Source organism: Sebastes umbrosus, chromosome 8 (assembly GCF_015220745.1).
Source record: "Sebastes umbrosus isolate fSebUmb1 chromosome 8, fSebUmb1.pri, whole genome shotgun sequence".
Lineage (NCBI taxonomy): Eukaryota > Metazoa > Chordata > Actinopteri > Perciformes > Sebastidae > Sebastes > Sebastes umbrosus.
The window spans coordinates 35,459,622-35,477,007 of NC_051276.1; the positions used below are offsets into that span (position 1 = coordinate 35,459,622).

Below are 17,386 nucleotides of genomic sequence, written 5' to 3' on the forward strand. Positions count from 1 at the left end.
TAAATACTTATACTTCACATAAAGACTCTACAACTACCACTAAAATATAAATACACAGCACACCTCCATGAAATGCAGCTATGAATGTTACACGTGTGCTGGTTCTCCTGCACGTCAAAATGAGAATATGGAGGAAGTCAAATGTAGATTCATGTGTGGCCTGATAACGCTCAAAGTCTTTGTCACGTCTGTGTGTAGGGTTGTGAAACAGAAACTGGTATCGGACCATAAAGTTCAAACACAACGAGCTCCAGCTTGTTAAAAGTTTCCTGAAAAGTGTTCACTTTGTGTTTGAAGGAGTTTCAAACCAGCTGTTGGTCTCCAGCTGAGCTTCTTCTGGTGTTTCCACGGTGACGGTATGGCAGCTGCCTCAGCATCTGGTGAGTACCATCAGATTTACAACACTAATGTGCATTAACTCTATTCAGAGGTGTTATATGTTATATGTTAAATTGAAAATAGCTGGATCTGGCTGCTGTCACCGAATGTTCCTCATCACATATCAGTCGTAAGACCACGTTTGTACCACTAGACCAGGAGTCAGCAACCTGCGTCTCTTCAGCTCCTCTCCAGTGGCTCCCTGTGGATTTATAAAAATGGAAATGAATAACTGTTTTTGTGTTTACATTTTCATTTTTATTTATCATTGTTGTAGGTCTATGGTATAACGGAGTATTAGGGCCACATTGAGGAAAAAAAATATTTTATCGTAAAGTTATGATTTTATTCTCGTAATATTACAATTTTTTTTCGGAAAGTTATGACTTTATTCTCACAATATTACGACTTTTTTTCTCGTAAAATTATGACTTTATTCTCACAATATTACGACTTCTCTTCTCGTAAAATTATGACTTTATTCTCACAATATTACGACTTCTCTTCTCGTAAAATTATGACTTTATTCTCACAATATTACGACTTTTTTTCTCGTAAAGTTATGACTTTATTCTCGTAGTATTCTGACTTTATTGTGTAAATCTCAGATGTTTTTTCCCTCAATGTGGCCCTAATACTCCGTTGTACATTGTCTCTTTGGCCCTCACTGCATTACCCTTATTTACTATATACTTAGACTATAAACTGTGTTACCTTCATCACAATGATCACATGTTTTGCGGCTCCAGACGGATTTTTTTGCCTAAAATGTCTCTTTTGATAGTAAAGGTTGCTGAGCCCTGGTCTAGATGGAGACACAGCATTAACTATCTGACAGCTGGTCACAAAGGAATCTGTTGACTGAGGTTTGGTTATTTTTCTGTTTTCTTACAGAAGGAAACATGGCACGACCTCTGAGCCACAGCAGCAGCTATAACTGGCTTCCACCTGACAGTGAGTTCAACTGATCTGACTCTGTTAAGGTGTTTTATGAGGTATTCTTTAACCCTCTGAGACCCACAGTAGACCTGTTTTAGTCTTCTTTAGGGGGGTCCAGAGGGTCTTTAGGGGGAGATAGCAGGTCAACAGTAGATGTCACATAGAAGTGGTGAACATCATCTGAAAGCTGGAACCTGGAGATTAATTTCAGATGCTGCTCAGCATATTTAAAATAAATTGTGAAAGTGTATAAGAGTTTAGAACATTATGATATATGATGGTCATCCCCATGCTCTATTATGTCTCATAAGTTGATACCGTTTGTTACACAGATTTGGTGCTAAATTTAGACATTTTTTACCACTGGAGAATTAATAAAAATGATCAATAACCCTCCAGAATACCACATTAAGACACCAAGACCTTGAGGAATACCAGAGAAAAAGCCATGCTGTGATTTGGGATCAAAAACTTTTGACATTTGGAGATTTCTGCATTTGGATGGAAAGCCATCCATCCTCTGAATGCTCTAGGTCTCTAGTTTGATCCATCCATCCTCTGAATGCTCCAGGTCTCTAGTTTGAGCCATCCATCCTCTGAATGCTCCAGGTCTCTAGTTTGATCCATCCATCCTCTGAATGCTCTAGGTCTCTAGTCTGATCCATCCATCCTCTGAATGCTCTAGGTCTCTAGTCTGATCCATCCATCCTCTGAATGCTCTAGGTCTCTAGTCTGATCCATCCATCCTCTGAATGCTCTAGGTCTCTAGTTTGATCCATCCATCCTCTGAATGCTCTAGGTCTCTAGTTTGATCCATCCATCCTCTGAATGCTCTAGGTCTCTAGTCTGATCCATCCATCCTCTGAATGCTCTAGGTCTCTAGTTTGATCCATCCATCCTCTGAATGCTCTAGGTCTCTAGTTTGATCCATCCATCCTCTGAATGCTCTAGGTCTCTAGTTTGATCCATCTATCTTCTGAATGCTCTAGGTCTCTAGTTTGATCCATCCATCTTCTAGTTTGTGGCTGTAAAGTTTCATGAGGCTGTGATTATCCTAGAGGTCACCACAAGGTCATTTTATACAGTGAGGTCAATGAAATGTCTCCTATGGGGACTAACCTCATCACACATGAATACAGTTGGGCTCATGGGATCCACCAGAGTCTCAGCTTTACAGCGAAGCCCAATTTATGGAATTTTAAGATTGTTTAGACTATTTTATAATTACTGAGTAGAACTTGAACTTGAATAATGTGCTCCGTGCTGTCGGCAGACGAGCCGGTGCTTAGCAACCAATTTCTAAGACTTTGTCTATTGATATACCAGGCAACTTGGAGATAGGCCTGTAATTTAAAGGTAGAGACTTCTCTTTGACAACACAACACTTTTTTCCGGGTCCACCAGTTAGGCCTGCCACGGTAGTCGGTGTTACCGGTGTTACACGGTGGTCGGGCACTCACCGATTACATTACGTACCCACCGTCGTTTTGCTTTATTTACAGAAATAAAACCCATTTAGTTCATTTTGGCGTATCAGCGGCATGTTATCAATACTCCGTACGGAGTCTCAACTCAGAGTAGCAGGAGTCAGATTTCACACCGGACGAGAGAGAGTTAACAGACAAGACGATGGCGGAGGATTTGGTGTCGAAGTGAAAAGCAAATGCGCCTATTTGGCAATATTTCAGATTTGAACCCAAATGCTATGAGGGAACCGTAACGTTAATGAGGCACTCGCCACGTGGAGGACGGAGCGGTCACAGCCAGTGTGTGAGGCGGAGCGGCGCCAGGTAGACCCCCTGCGGCGCTACACATATTGAGCGTCATCTTTTCTTGTAAAATGTCCGGTGTAATCGATAACACCGGTGTTGTCACAAGTTTATTAACATCCCTACCACCAGTTAGAATTATGTTTCATCACAATCCTGTTAGATTGGTCTTCTATCAGGTCAAGTTCAGTACAGTTTCATCTTTCTAATTCAGTGTTTTCCCTTTCAGTGTCTGAGCTGAGGGTTGTTCTGCTGGGGAACAGCTGGTCTGAGAGGAGTTCAGTGGCGAACTTCATACTGGGAGAGAATAAGTTCAACACTGAGGAAGAACCAGACTGCTGTCTGAGAGTCAGAGGACGATTGAAGGAGAAAGAAATAGTTGTCATCAACACTCCAGATCTGCTGCTTCCTGACATCTCTGAAAACAAACAAAGAGAATATGTAGGAACCTGTGAGAGACTCTCTGATCCTGGACCTCATGTGTTCCTGCTGGTTCTACAGCCTGAAGACTTCACTGAGGAACACAAACTGAAGCTCTGCAGAGTCCTTCAACTCTTCGGTGATCAATCCTTTGATCATTCACTGATACTGATATCAACACCCAGAGAGGAGAGTCCAGGTTTCATGGGTAAACCAGACCAGCCCTTAAAAGACATGATGAGAATGTGTAGATACAGATACATGAAGCAGGAGAACCTTGAACTTACAGAGCTGTTAACACGCTTGGGTCAAACTGCAAAGGAGAACAATGGAGATCATGTGACCTGTGATTTGTTTGAGGATGCAGGTTTGATCATGACACTAAAGTCTGAAGACATGAAACCATCTTTAAACCTGGTTCTGTGTGGGAGGAGAGGAGCAGGGAAGACTTCAGCAGTCAAGGCCATTTTAGGTCAGACAGAGCTTCATCCAGTCTCCAGCTCATCAGAGTGTGTTAAACATCAGGGAGAGGTGTGTGGACGTCGGGTTTCTCTGGTGGAGCTTCCTGCCTTGTATGGAAAACCTCAGGAGGCAGTGATGGAGGAATCATTCAGGTGTATGTCCCTCTGTGATCCTGAGGATGTCCATGCCTTCATCCTGGTCCTACCTGTTTGTCCCCTCACTGATGAAGACAAGGGAGAGTTGGAGACCATCCAGAACACATTCAGCTCTCTAGTCAATGACTTCACCACGATTCTGTTCACTGTGGATTCGGATCCTACAGCTCCAGATGTTGTTAAGTTTATAAACAAAAATAATGGCATCCAGGAGCTCTGTCAGAGCTGTGGAGGAAGATATGTTGTTCTCAACATCAAGGACCAGCAGCAGATCCCAGAGCTGTTGGAAGATGTCGACAAGACGAGAGGATCCAGATGCTTCACAATGAAGATGTTTACCACGGCTCAGATGGAGAAGGTTTCAAGGCTCAGAGCTGAACTGCAGGATGTGGAACAGAGAAGAGGTGCTGATGAAAATCAGAACAGAGAGTGTCTCAGGATGGTGCTGATTGGAAAGTCTGGTAGCGGTAAGGGTTCAACAGCAAACACCATTTTGGGCAACAAGCATTTCAAAACCAGAATCACCCCGAAGCCAGCAAACAAGTTTTGCCAGAAAGCAACAGGAGAGGTTGATGGACGGCCTGTTGTCGTCGTCAACACCCCCGGCTTGTTTGACACGACTGTCTCTGAAGTTCAACAAGAGATTAAAAGATGCATCAGCATGTTGTCTCCTGGACCTCATGTGTTCTTACTGGTGCTGAAGATCGGGAACTTTACACAGGAGGAGAAAGACTCCGTGGAAGTGATCAAGAAATATTTTGGCAAGAAGTCTGAACATTTCATCATCATTATATTCACCAGCGGAGATGAATTGGAAGATCAGTCATTTGAGAGTTACGTCGAAGATTGTGATGTCTTTGTCAAACAACTCATAGATGACTGTGGAGGGAGATACCAGGTCTTCAATAACAAAGACACAAACCGCACACAAGTCAGAGAGCTACTGACCAATGTCGAGACCATGGTGAAGGAAAATGGCGGCTGCTACAACGAAGAGATGTTTGACGACACAGAGGGATACACACAGATAGAAGTGGAGAGGGTTTTGAAAGAGAAGGAAGAAGACCTCCAGAGAAAACATCAGGAAGATTTGAAAACACTGAAAAGTAAAATCACAGAAGAGGAGAGAAAACTGAGAGCAAAACAGCTGCAGGAGAAAGACGAATGCATCAGAAAGGAACGCGAGGAGAGAAAGAAAGAACGGGAGGAAGAGGAAAGGAGACGGAAAAAACAAGAGGAAACTATGCGACAGGAATGGAGAAGAAAACTGGAAGCTTCAGAGAAAATAGTTCAATCAGAAAGAGAGCAACGAGAAAACGCAGCAAAGAGGCTGGAGCAGTTTAGAAAAGAGATGAAGAGAGATCGCGACGCCTGGGACAAGGAAAGAAAGGACACCTGGGAACGAATACATCAAGAGGATAAACAGATTCTGGAAGAGGGGAAAACAAGCTTCAGAAAGCTCCAAGAAGAGTACTACTCTAAGAGAAGAAAGTGGACATATTCTGTGGTTGTGCTGCTGCTGTTTCTATTATTTCTATTATGTTATATATTTCTGAGTTAGGCATACACACACACTACGGAGGCAGGTGGTGTGGGCAGCTGAAGCCATGGTTGAGATATAGTCTTTCGACCACTATTTGACTAAGGGATGTTCATAATTAACCGAAATTAAGCATTTTAACCGATTAACGCTATCGGTTAAAATGGTTAAAAGAAATATTTATAATTAATTTAAAAGCTGAGCGGCTCATCTCTTTAAGAAGAAAAGATGGTCCGCCTTAACAGCCCACATTAAGAGGCGGAGCCGGAGTTGCAGGATACAGGAAGTCGGCTCCGTCTCTCCAGCTCGCTTGAGCGGAGCGGAGTAGTTGTAGTTTCGTAGTTCGTAGTTGCTACACCTACGTTCACAGCTAGAACGCCACCAACAACCTCACACTCGCCGCCGCCACACGCATGGTCACTCATACTAGAGCTGCTAATGTAGCACAAATACACACACTGTTTGTAGGACAATCGCTATCGTTAATCCGGGCAGACAGAGTATCGTTAATCCGGGCAGACAGAGTATCGTTAATCCGGGCAGACAGAGTGTCGTTAATCCGGGCAGACAGAGTGTCGTTAATCCGTGCAGAGACACAGCTGACAACCTGCTAAACTAAACTAAATGTGCGGTGGAGACTTTTACTGGGAAAGTGGCTGCATGTCCGCGACACTACACGCAGCATCGTAGCTGCTAAGTTAACGCTCCCGGACGGTGAACTGGGTTCTCAGTTGTCCGTTGTGCTCGTACACTGCAGCTGGCACGAGGCACAAATCTTGTTGTTAACGGTTAATAATCGGTTAACGAGGGTCGGTTATCGGTTAACAACATTTTTCAAAATGAGCATCCCTAATTTGACTATTTGTTATGACATTGATGTTCTTTTTGTTACGTTTCTTTATTAAGTTAAAGAACTACAAAGTTTGGAACATTTTTGAGTTTGTTAAACATCCATCCATCCATTACCTTCCACTTATCCGGGGCCGGGTCGCGGGGCCGGGTCTCAGGGGCAGCAGGCTTAGCAGGGAATTCCAGACGTCCCTTTCCCCAGCAACGTTTTCCTGCTCTTCCTGGGGGACCCCGAGGCGTTCCCAGACCAGACGAGATATATAATCTCTCCAGCGTGTTCTGGGTCTACCCCGGGGCCTCTTACCAGCTGGATGTGCCCAGAAAAACCTCCAAAGGGAGGCGTCCGAACCACCTCAGCTGGCCCCCTTTCGACGCAAAGGAGCAGCGCCTCTACTCCGAGATCCCTCCGGATGTCTGAGCTCCTCATCCTCTCGCTGAGCCCAGCCAACCTACGAAGGAAGCTCATTTCGGCCGCTTATATCCGCGACCTCATTCTTTCGGTCACTACCCAAAGCTCATGGCCATAGGTGAGGGTTGGAACGTAGATGGACCGGTAAATCGAGAGCTTTGCCTTCTGGTTCAGCTCCCTTTTCACCACAACGGTCCGGTACAGCATCTACATAATTGCGGACACTGAACCGCCTGTCTGCTTGTCCACTCTGCTTGTCCACTCATGAACAAGACCCAGAGATTCTAAAACTCCCTCGCTTGGGGCAAAGACTCACTCCCCACCTGGAGGGCCAAGTCCACCGGTTTCCAGCAGAGAACCATGGCCTCAGACTTGAAGGTACTGACTCTCATCCCGACCGCTTCGCACTCGGCTGCAAAAAGTGCCATTGTGCTGCTGAAGGTCACGGTCCGATGAAGCCAACAGAACCACATCATCTGCAAAGAATAGAGACGCAACACCCGCTGTAAACGTGTTTGACTTGGTGCCGAGTATACGGACGCAGCTCTCACTTTGGTTATACAAGGACCGGATGGCTCGTAACAACGACCCCGGTACATAGATTTTGTCACGCTGAATAGTAATACTTGTTTAAACTTGGAACATCCTTCTCCGAGCTGCATGTAAGCAAACATGCACAAGAATTGTTGTTGTTGTTGTTTTTTTTGAGTAAGCCTTTAACGTTTATGGTTTTTTTTTCCGTTTCCGCCTCCCTATATGAAGTCGGATCCCGTAGAGGCGTTTACTTTCAACCATAATTCCAACTGTAACCTTAGAATGTTATATGGTTCACTGTGTTAGTTGTTTATTTGTATATCTACTGAAGTTGTGTTTGCTGTTTAAGTTCAGAATATCAGTGTACCCGGTTAGGGCCGAACTGAATATATGTATTCATTGTGTGCAATATTAATGCCAATCATGCAATATTACTTCCTTTTCTGTTTTTTAGCTTACTTTTTAAAAATCTTTTTATACTTTTTTATTTTACTTATCTTATTTACTCATTTTACTAAATGTATCTTACTTAATTGTTATTCTATTAGGCACTGGTGCTAGAAATAGTACTTTTTATTTTATACACTTGAACTTGTTGTAATTTTTTAGCAATATCTGACACAAGAATTACCGTCGGGATTAATAAAGTTGTATCTTATCTTATCTTATCTTATCTTATCTTATAAAGGTAAAAATTAAAAGAAAATGGATTTATATTTAATAATTTAAGAACGTAAATGAATATGTGACATGTATAAAAAATATTGATATATCCGTCCATGTAAGGCGAGCTCACCTCGTAGCCCGTCTTCGTAACATTATTTTATATTTTATGTAGCCACAGATCATCATCAGTCATTGATTAGTTGTGTTATTGTTCTGTCATGAGCTCTCTTATCTGACGCCTTCACAATTCTGATAAAAATGCATTTTTGTTTCTCGTGTAATGCTATAACCCATGATAAATCTTGACTGCAACTATTCACATGAAATAAATCTTAATTTTCAAACAGTCCTGGTAATTGTGAAAAAGAAATTGTGCAATAAACCCATATTTGAAGCTGATAAGAGACACATATGTGGAAGTAGGAAAAAATGCAGTTGTCCTGTGAAAATAACAAAATAGTTTTTTCTTATTTTAGTTTTTTACTGTTACTCAGCTCCTGTCTGATTGTTCCTGAAGCAGCTGCAGAATGTGGACCGTCGGGTTTGGCAGATGTCAGCGTTGTGATTAGCATCAGTGAAGGCAGCAGGTAATCACTGATGTCTCTGCATACTGGGCCCACATTGTGCAGCGTTACATGAGAATAGGTGAGTTTCACTCAGACAAATGCAAACTAGATGATGGTGATGAAGAAGAGGCCTGAACAGACAAGTTAGCTAAAGATATTCACTTTAAACTTTCTGTTTTTTAAGCACCTTGTTGGCTCTTTAAAAATGTATTTTTTCTCCAAACAAAGAGCAGCTTTATTTTTCTATGGATGTGTTTTGTGAACATTAAAGAAGCAATGCTTTGGTAGATTCTAGATGTTTAATATAGCTTAATCTTAACTGTCTGAACGTAGAGCAATGTTAGGCCCACTTTATTAAAATATGAGGCAGGTTTTACTCTAAATATTTTTATCATTTCCAAAAAATCCCCACATAACCCCCCTTAAAACCACAATTTGTAATTTTTACAATTTCTTTTCTATGCGTTAAACAAATATAACACCTCATCTTCCTCGGTTTTACCATCTACATTCCTGAGATGCAGGACTCTGGCTTTGAATAAGACTAAATGAAAGTGACATTTAATTCACATTAACATGTACTTTAATTGATGTGTTATGCTTTGCTAACACATGTTCTAATAACAGGAAGTTGTTGACGTAACAAATCAAACCAAAGCAAGTTTAAATAATTATATGTAGATCAAAACCTTCTCTTTATATTAATCTCTTGGTGAGATCTTGCCAGCCTACGTAGAGATTATTTCTATATATGCATATTATACGTCCCCAGAGACCTTAAACAGAAATTTGGGTGCACACTAATGTTCATGTATCAGTAATCCTTATATCTTTTAATAGGCCTATATGTTTTTAATCTACTTAAAGTGTATTACACCTTTTAACATCACCACATGTTGAGATCAATCATATCCATTCATTTACTGTGCAGTAAGTACACATATATCTACATATATGTAGGCCTGTCTGTTGTAGTGTTTGTACACCTACATGTTATGATAACAAGGTGTATCTATGTTGTGTAATCGGTTTGTTCATTTTAACTCAGTGGTTTATATCATATCGGTGTTTAGTACCGTTCTGCAGCGGATGAAGTTCATTTTGTGTTTCTGTGTTAATTATATTTTTGATTATCACATAAGATGACATCAAATTATGCTTCTGCTATTGTTCTCTTTAAGGTAAGAGCTGCCGTTGTCCTTAAAGACTAAATACAGTCATTTAATGAATTCAGGTACGGCGTTTTTTAAATTAAATATTTGCCTCAAGTTTTTTGATCAGGGATGTTGCTGTTAACATGTCTTAAACCTCTTGGCACCAGGACGGCCCATTCGAGTCCATTTCTTAAGGTTTCAAAGAATAAATAAGGAGCGTCCATCAGAGTATGGTTAGACAATTTAGGGACAATGGAAGAAATCTTTAGAATTGACAAAATACATCAATATATCAGAAAGTATGTAGGTGGAAAAGGGTGTGGCCAAATTCATAGATATTGTATTTGGAACACAGGAGGGAAAAATATAGAATTACTTTTTCACTGAATCAAAACTTTAGCACCACCATGTGGCCATTTATGGATCAAAAGGCAAGAAAGTTTAAAGATTTACCATTTTATTGCATTTCTTTATTTAAAAGACAAGAGGTGTAGGTTTGGCTTTGAAAGTTTTTCAAAAAACAAAAAGTTAATGCCATTCCTGCATTTTTTTTTTTAAATAAGCTGGTTATTAAACTTTCCAAATTAATGTTAAATAAAATTAGAAATGCCATGCGCATTGCAGTATAATGACATTTGTTCATTATTTTTCAGTCAAGAGTACTTTCCTTTACTGCAATCTTAATTCTGGCATTATTTTGGGAGAATGACTAAACACAGAAAGTGATCTAGGAGTAGATTCACCTGAAGGTTTTTAGTGTGTAAATCAAACTGAAGGCAATGATTATGTGCTTTGATGTAAAGCATCTGTAGTGATAGGAAAACCTCAAAAATGCACAAAACACATTTTAAGATTTGTGAAACTCATAGCAAATAACGACAAGAGAAGTTGTAAATATCAAAATGTTGGCATTTTATTGATCAGGAAACACTCCTGTTGAATATTGACACAACTCGACTCCGACAGAGTCAAATCGACAGAACGGCCAAGGAGAAAAGCAGAATGTTGATGTGCAAATTTATTGCATTCGGTTGTGAAAGAGGTAGAAAGACACGGGTAGAAAGAGATGTTTAGTGATAATACTGTTTGTTTTCTTTGACCATCAGTAGTTAATCACCAGAAGGAGTGAAAGTTGTGAGCAGAATTCGAGGAACATGTTCAGAAATGGCGTTTGTAGGAGGTTCAGCGATTTGCTGCTCCGTTAGTCTGTTCACTCAAGATAAACCAGAGACCGTCCGAGTTGGATGGAGCAGTTGGAAAGCATGGCAACGTCCCCGCCGGGGCAGAAGAGGACGTGGAGCTTTCTAGAAGCACTTGCGGTGGACAATGGAGGGGGCCGGACTCGTCGTACTCCTGCTTGCTGATCCACATCTGCTGGAAGGTGGAGAGGGAGGCCAGGATGGAGCCGCCGATCCAGACGGAGTACTTCCTCTCTGGGGGAGCGATGATCTGGAGAGGAGGAGAAAAACAGGTGGGAAGCATGGTTAATATCTACAGCAAAAGCCTTAATGTACTCTTATTTAAGATTTCTGGACTTGCAAAAAAATATTACACAGGTTTTTATTACACGTCAAAGCCAATTGACCCTCAAGTGGACCTCAAGTTAAACTGATAATGTGACATTAAACTGAATGTTTGTTCTCTGTAGATTTCAGATCAGATACTCTAGTTAGTCCACTGGGGGGCAGTACAGCCTTTAAAGACCAAGTCAGCAGACAACACTTTGAAGTTGGACCTGCAAGCAGGCTGAAGGACTAAAGAGTTATATCTACTGGACCCTTTCCCTTCATTAACCTAAGTGAAAGAATAACTACCTTGATTTTCATGGTGGATGGGGCCAGGGCGGTGATCTCTTTCTGCATGCGGTCAGCGATGCCGGGGAACATGGTGGTGCCACCGGACAGCACGGTGTTGGCGTACAGGTCCTTACGGATGTCCACGTCACACTTCATGATGCTGTTGTACGTCGTCTCGTGGATGCCACACGACTCCATTCCTGAACACACAGATGGAACGAGAGTTCATTTAGTGTTCAGTTCAACTCTAATGTTCATTTCTAGCTCAGACCAGACTCATCAAAGGACTAGGCAGCTTGTTTTTAATTATTTAAAGTCCGTGTTAACCCACCAAGGAATGAAGGCTGGAACATCGCCTCGGGGCAGCGGAACCGCTCGTTGCCGATGGTGATGACCTGTCCGTCGGGAAGCTCGTAGCTCTTCTCCAGAGAGGAAGAGGAAGCTGCCGTCTGCATCTCCTGCTCGAAATCCAGAGCCACATAGCATAGCTTCTCCTTAATGTCGCGCACGATCTCACGCTCGGCTGGAGTTCAAGAGTGGAAATATTTGAGTTACAAAAGGACTAAAACAAGATGCAAATATTCAGGAAGACATTCAGGAGCATCGCCTCCCGACCTTAGACTTCAAGTTAGAGGCTCCAGATTATAAATTGGGCATATAGCATTTGTTTAAGGGAGTAAAACTCGTACCAGTGGTGGTGAAACTGTAGCCTCTCTCAGTGAGGATCTTCATCAGATAGTCGGTCAGATCTCTGCCAGCCAGATCCAGACGGAGGATGGCGTGAGGCAGAGCGTAACCCTCGTAGATGGGCACAGTGTGGCTGACACCGTCACCGGAGTCCATCACAATACCTGCAAGACAGAAAACACCCAGTTACAAAAAGGAAAAGACTTTTCTGGTCAGTCTGATCAGCAATAGTCATCGTTCAACCCTGAAACGTGTTCGGCTGCAGTCCCTTTAATGGCCACTAGATGTTGCACCAAGAGCACAGACTACTGAATGAATAACCCAACGTGTTGGGAAATACAAGTTATTTTGGATGTAAGAAGTCTGAATTTGTCACAAATTGGCTTTTGATAGACAAAGATGTTCTATTTTAGAGAGAAATGTTTGAGTTCTCACCTGTGGTACGACCGGAGGCGTACAGGGACAGGACGGCCTGGATGGCCACATACATGGCAGGAGTGTTGAAGGTCTCGAACATGATCTGGACCAAAGAGAAAACACAACAGGTGTTCACTGCTGAAGACCAAAACAAAAACACAAAAACAACCTGTAGCTCGTTCCAACTGGTTTTGAAGAAAGCGTGAACACACCTGTGTCATCTTCTCCCTGTTGGCCTTGGGGTTGAGTGGAGCTTCGGTCAGCAGGACTGGATGCTCCTCAGGTGCAACACGGAGCTCGTTGTAGAAGGTGTGATGCCAGATCTGCAGGACAGAGATTCTTACACATCAATATTATGCTGAAGTGGGCCATTCTGCATTACGAGTGAGTTTACTCTCAGTACTGTTAGGTAAAGGTTTTTGCAGGACTTTCTTGTAAAACAGTATTTCTTCACGATGGTAATGCTACTCTTACTTAAAGGTGCATCTAGCGGTGAGGTTGCAGATTGCAACCAACTGAGACCTTATTGAATTTCTCCCGTGTGCCAAGCGTGTAGGAGAACTACGGTGGCTGACGCGAAAACATGTATGACCCTCTCTAGAGCCAGTGTTTGGTTTGTCTGTTCTGAGCTACTGTAGAAACATGGCAGCCAGCTCTCCATGTAGATCATGGATGTATAAAGAGAACTGGATCCAGCGTTGGAGGCGGGGCCCAACATTCATTCCTATGAAATTTGCTCATAGGAGCATGAAGCCAAAATGGCTCGACTTCCAACTGGAAAAGTACCCGGATCTTGCGACGATCTTCCGCATCTATTGGGCCCATGGAGCAGGCGCAGTAGCGTCCGCTCGGTCACGGGGTCAAAGCCGTCGTCAAGGCTTGCTAACTCCGCCTCCCAGCCCTCGCTCCAGAGCTCATTCACATGAACAGAGGAAGGGAAATAACTCTGGATTCAGCTATTAGTGCATTTTACAACATTTAGGACCTAATGATTTAAAAAAGGACTTTTAGAGTATTCATACTGGGAAGTTGATTCACCTAAAAAAAATGATCTGCTGAGTTACAGACGTCTCTTTCCCAATGTAAGTCTATGGGAAAAAGTCTTTTTTGGGCCCAATGGCATCACGTGACAGACAGTTTTTTTTGTTGGTGAATAAATGCTACAACTCCTCAAGACCTAAGCCAACTTCCCGTATCCTGCAACACCGGCTCAGACTCTCTTAAGGTGGACTGTCAAGTTGGACCAGATGTTCTCTGAGCTGAGCTCCAGGTGTGTAAACGTGACGTAAATGTCTTTACCTTCTCCATGTCGTCCCAGTTGGTGACGATGCCGTGCTCGATGGGGTACTTCAGGGTCAGGATGCCTCTCTTGCTCTGGGCTTCGTCTCCCACGTAGCTGTCCTTCTGTCCCATTCCCACCATCACACCCTGCACACAAACACACCTTTACAGTCACACTGCGTTTACCTGGTGGGTTAGATTTTAAACGTCATCATGCTGGCGTTGGTACCTGATGTCTGGGGCGACCGACGATGGAGGGGAAGACGGCGCGGGGGGCGTCGTCACCGGCGAAACCGGCCTTGCACATGCCGGAGCCATTGTCAACAACCAGGGCAGCAACGTCGTCTTCCATTTCTGAAAGCAAACATTTACATTAAAGCTTATTTTTCTCCCATAATGCACCATAAATAGTTCCTGTGGTCTCAGTAAACTCTTTATAGTTAATCACCTGAAAACTGAATTAATAAATGATCCATGAGTTTTGGTATCGATACAAAACGCTCAAAAACAGCATAGTGGATAAAAGAAATATCATTTTTAAGTATAATAAGAAGCTTTAACCGTTTTAAGAAAATTTGTCAGAAATAAGCGGTGTGGAAGTGACCGGGATCACACCATAAATAGCTGATAATTATTTAAAGTAAGGGTTTTTAAAACCATAAATAATACCAGAAGTTTAGTCAGAAATAAGCAGTTATGTAATGTTTTCCTGCCGGCTCACTACTGACTTCTGGAAACTCCACGGTTACAAAATCCAGAGTAGTGATGCAATGCCATCCGGTATGACGAGGAGTCTCGAAGTTGCACAAACTTCTCAGCTCTGATTTCAACACACTTAAAGTGAAATTAACAAAAACAGAAACGTGCATCCACATATTATTCTGATGCAGGTCACTGGGATGACCGTTGGGTTTTTTTGTGGGCCCTTCAAGTCGTCCAACCTGATAACCCATGTGACTTTTTTTTTTTTAACCCTTTCAGATCCCCTTACCAATCGAATGGACTTTCTACTGTCATCTGACTCCAACCAAATGCAACAACTGATTTGACTGGATGTCTATAAGCCAATCAAGTGGTCCACATCATCAGGTAGAGCCACGCCCTCGCTTTCAGCAAGCATGGCCGACCGGACACGAGTCTCAGGGTATGACACTAACTGGAGCTGCGGTCGTGCGTTGCGATTTGCTCAAATTTCGGCGAGTGCAGATCAGATTTTACTGCACATGTTGATGAAGCAGCCTTTTTCCAATAGGCCTTGTAGGCGACGAGGAAGTGTAAGGTGAACTTTTATCCATTAATCATTTGGTTAAAAGTACATCATTTGTGTTAAACGTTATATTATTCATACAAGATTGATTGTTTCTACTCATGATTAAAAATATCCGTCCAAGGGGATGTTTGAAGCTGATAATGCATCCTATTGATTATATTCACTATCTAACTCCAGAAAACAGGATGTTTAGAGTACAACATATGCAATGTGTTTTTAAAGCATCACTTTATTCATGACCAGTCATTAACCATGAAAATAAATGTGTTTAATATATATATATATATAAATAAAATGATTTAGGAGTGCATTGTGAGTAGCTAATAAGTTGCTTCAAGACATTTCCAATAAGTCCAGACAGGACATAACATCTTTAACTGCACCCTTTTTACGTTGAGGAGTTTATCTGCAGCGTGCAGTCGGTTATAGAGCGACAAAGTGAATGAAGTTGTGGTAATTCAGGTTGAGTTGAGGGTCTGAAACAGGTTGATGCAGTAAAAGGAGCAGCCATCCCCTCAGGACATTCACACACAACTGGAACTGTTACGCAACTCAAACTAAAATGTAAGAATTCCCCCACACACCATCACACAATACCTGCACACACAGCAGTGCAGATTAATGTAGGAATATGCATTTGATGTGTCTTTTATTTTTTGTAGGTATTTCTTTTAATTGATTTATTTATTTTTATTATATTAATATTATTTTGCATAGGAGTTATTTTAATAGATTTATTTATTTTTATGATATTAATTTGCATATAGGAGTTATTCAATTTGTTGACCAAAATGTGACAATGTTCATGTAAAAAAAAGAAAATGTAAAACTCCCAACAAGCCCCAGTTTGTAAAGAAATCTTTCATAATGCACCACGGAAACTGATGTTTCCTCCTTTTAACAAACCACAGAGTGACTTCACAGTGAAACCATTCTTAAAAAAAGAGAACTTTACTGTTAACACTACGGATGTATTTCATTCTTCAGTGTCTCATCGGTTTATAACTTGAAAAGTAAGTAAAGCGGCACAATTAAATCAACAAATCGCATTATGGCATATAATCACAGGAGGTGTGACAAACATACAATTTTTTAAATTAAATATTATGCAGAGATAAGAAAACATCTTTGTTTGGTGCAGATCCTGCAAGAATCACACCATGTGTGTCTTAAAATAAATACAAATTATGTTAAAAAGGATCATATTGAAATTGCAGTCAAAAATAATAAATACATTTAATAAAAATAAGTGCTTTTTATTCATTTTGTGTTCTTTAAGCTGCAGGTTTACCGGATTGGGAGTCAACATCCTCATACTTGCACTGAGCGCTTCCGGATTAACCCTTTAAGGGCTCGTTTGTTGCAGAAATACTTCTCAGGAAGTTTCATCTTTATGCAAAAACACACTTTTAAACAGCTTTTTAACAGCTCGTCGTGTTTAAAGTCAGACTCTCTGCATTTAAAGAGTTACAACTACAATCTGCTGCTTTCAAAGTTCCACATAAAGGAGACATTTGACAGATTTCTACAGTTTTAAAAGCTGTCTGAGCAGAGCTGGAATCTGTGTCCTGTAGTAGTTCAGCTGCTGCTGCTGCTTCTTACCTGTGCAGGTGAGCTGGGTGTTTCTTCTCTTGGTGTCGGTGGTGAGGTCGTGCGTGTCTCTCTGCCCTGCGGGTTTGGCTCGTGATGCTGCATTCACCGCGCACAGCCTTTATGCGCGCTGGCGGTGACTCACTCTGCATGGTGTCCATAAAAGGTAACGTTCTCTCAGCTCGGCCTCTGATTGGTCCAGGTGAACAGGATCCCTCAGTTTCCCTCAGCTCGGCCTCTGATTGGCTGAAGGAGACATCTTTCAGTCGGTGGGTGAGGAGGATGAGGTGGGGGGGGTAGAAACCAGTTTACAGAAAAAGAGGAAGAGCCCTCAAGTGGTGCACACACTGCCCGCGTGAGACGCGCGTCTGACGTCTATTTTATAGAATAGAAGGCTCCCCTATTTTACACGCGAGCCCCTCGCGTCTCGGCTGCGTGTCTCAGCAGCAACAGACAGGGAAGGTGATCTATTGACTGAATATTAACTTCATACCAGCAAGACTT

The 17,386-nt window shown here is 42.0% G+C and overlaps 3 protein-coding genes and 1 pseudogene across 4 annotated transcripts in view; 3 read left to right on the forward strand and 1 right to left on the reverse strand.

Moving 5' to 3' along the window:
• Nucleotides 1-6,220, forward strand: part of LOC119492953 (GTPase IMAP family member 8-like) — a 19,589-nt gene extending 13,369 nt beyond the window's left edge. Inside the window, exons 2-4 of the mRNA XM_037777868.1 lie at nt 296-380; nt 1,273-1,332; nt 3,316-6,220. Coding sequence (XP_037633796.1) covers nt 359-380; nt 1,273-1,332; nt 3,316-5,684 — 2,451 coding nt within the window. The 5' untranslated portion in view covers nt 296-358 and the 3' untranslated portion in view covers nt 5,685-6,220. The remainder of the gene's footprint in view (nt 1-295; nt 381-1,272; nt 1,333-3,315) is intronic.
• The window catches only part of LOC119492980 (actin, non-muscle 6.2-like), an 840,607-nt gene extending 825,526 nt beyond the window's left edge, over nt 1-15,081 (forward strand). Inside the window, exon 7 of the mRNA XM_037777917.1 lies at nt 15,004-15,081. Within this exon, the coding sequence (XP_037633845.1) occupies nt 15,004-15,066 (63 nt within the window). The 3' untranslated portion in view covers nt 15,067-15,081. The remainder of the gene's footprint in view (nt 1-15,003) is intronic.
• Nucleotides 1-17,386, forward strand: part of LOC119492997 (L-rhamnose-binding lectin SML-like) — a 301,994-nt gene that overhangs the window by 192,166 nt on the left and 92,442 nt on the right. The gene's annotated exons all lie outside the window — the stretch shown is intronic.
• LOC119492970 lies at nt 10,842-17,052 on the reverse strand (annotated as a pseudogene).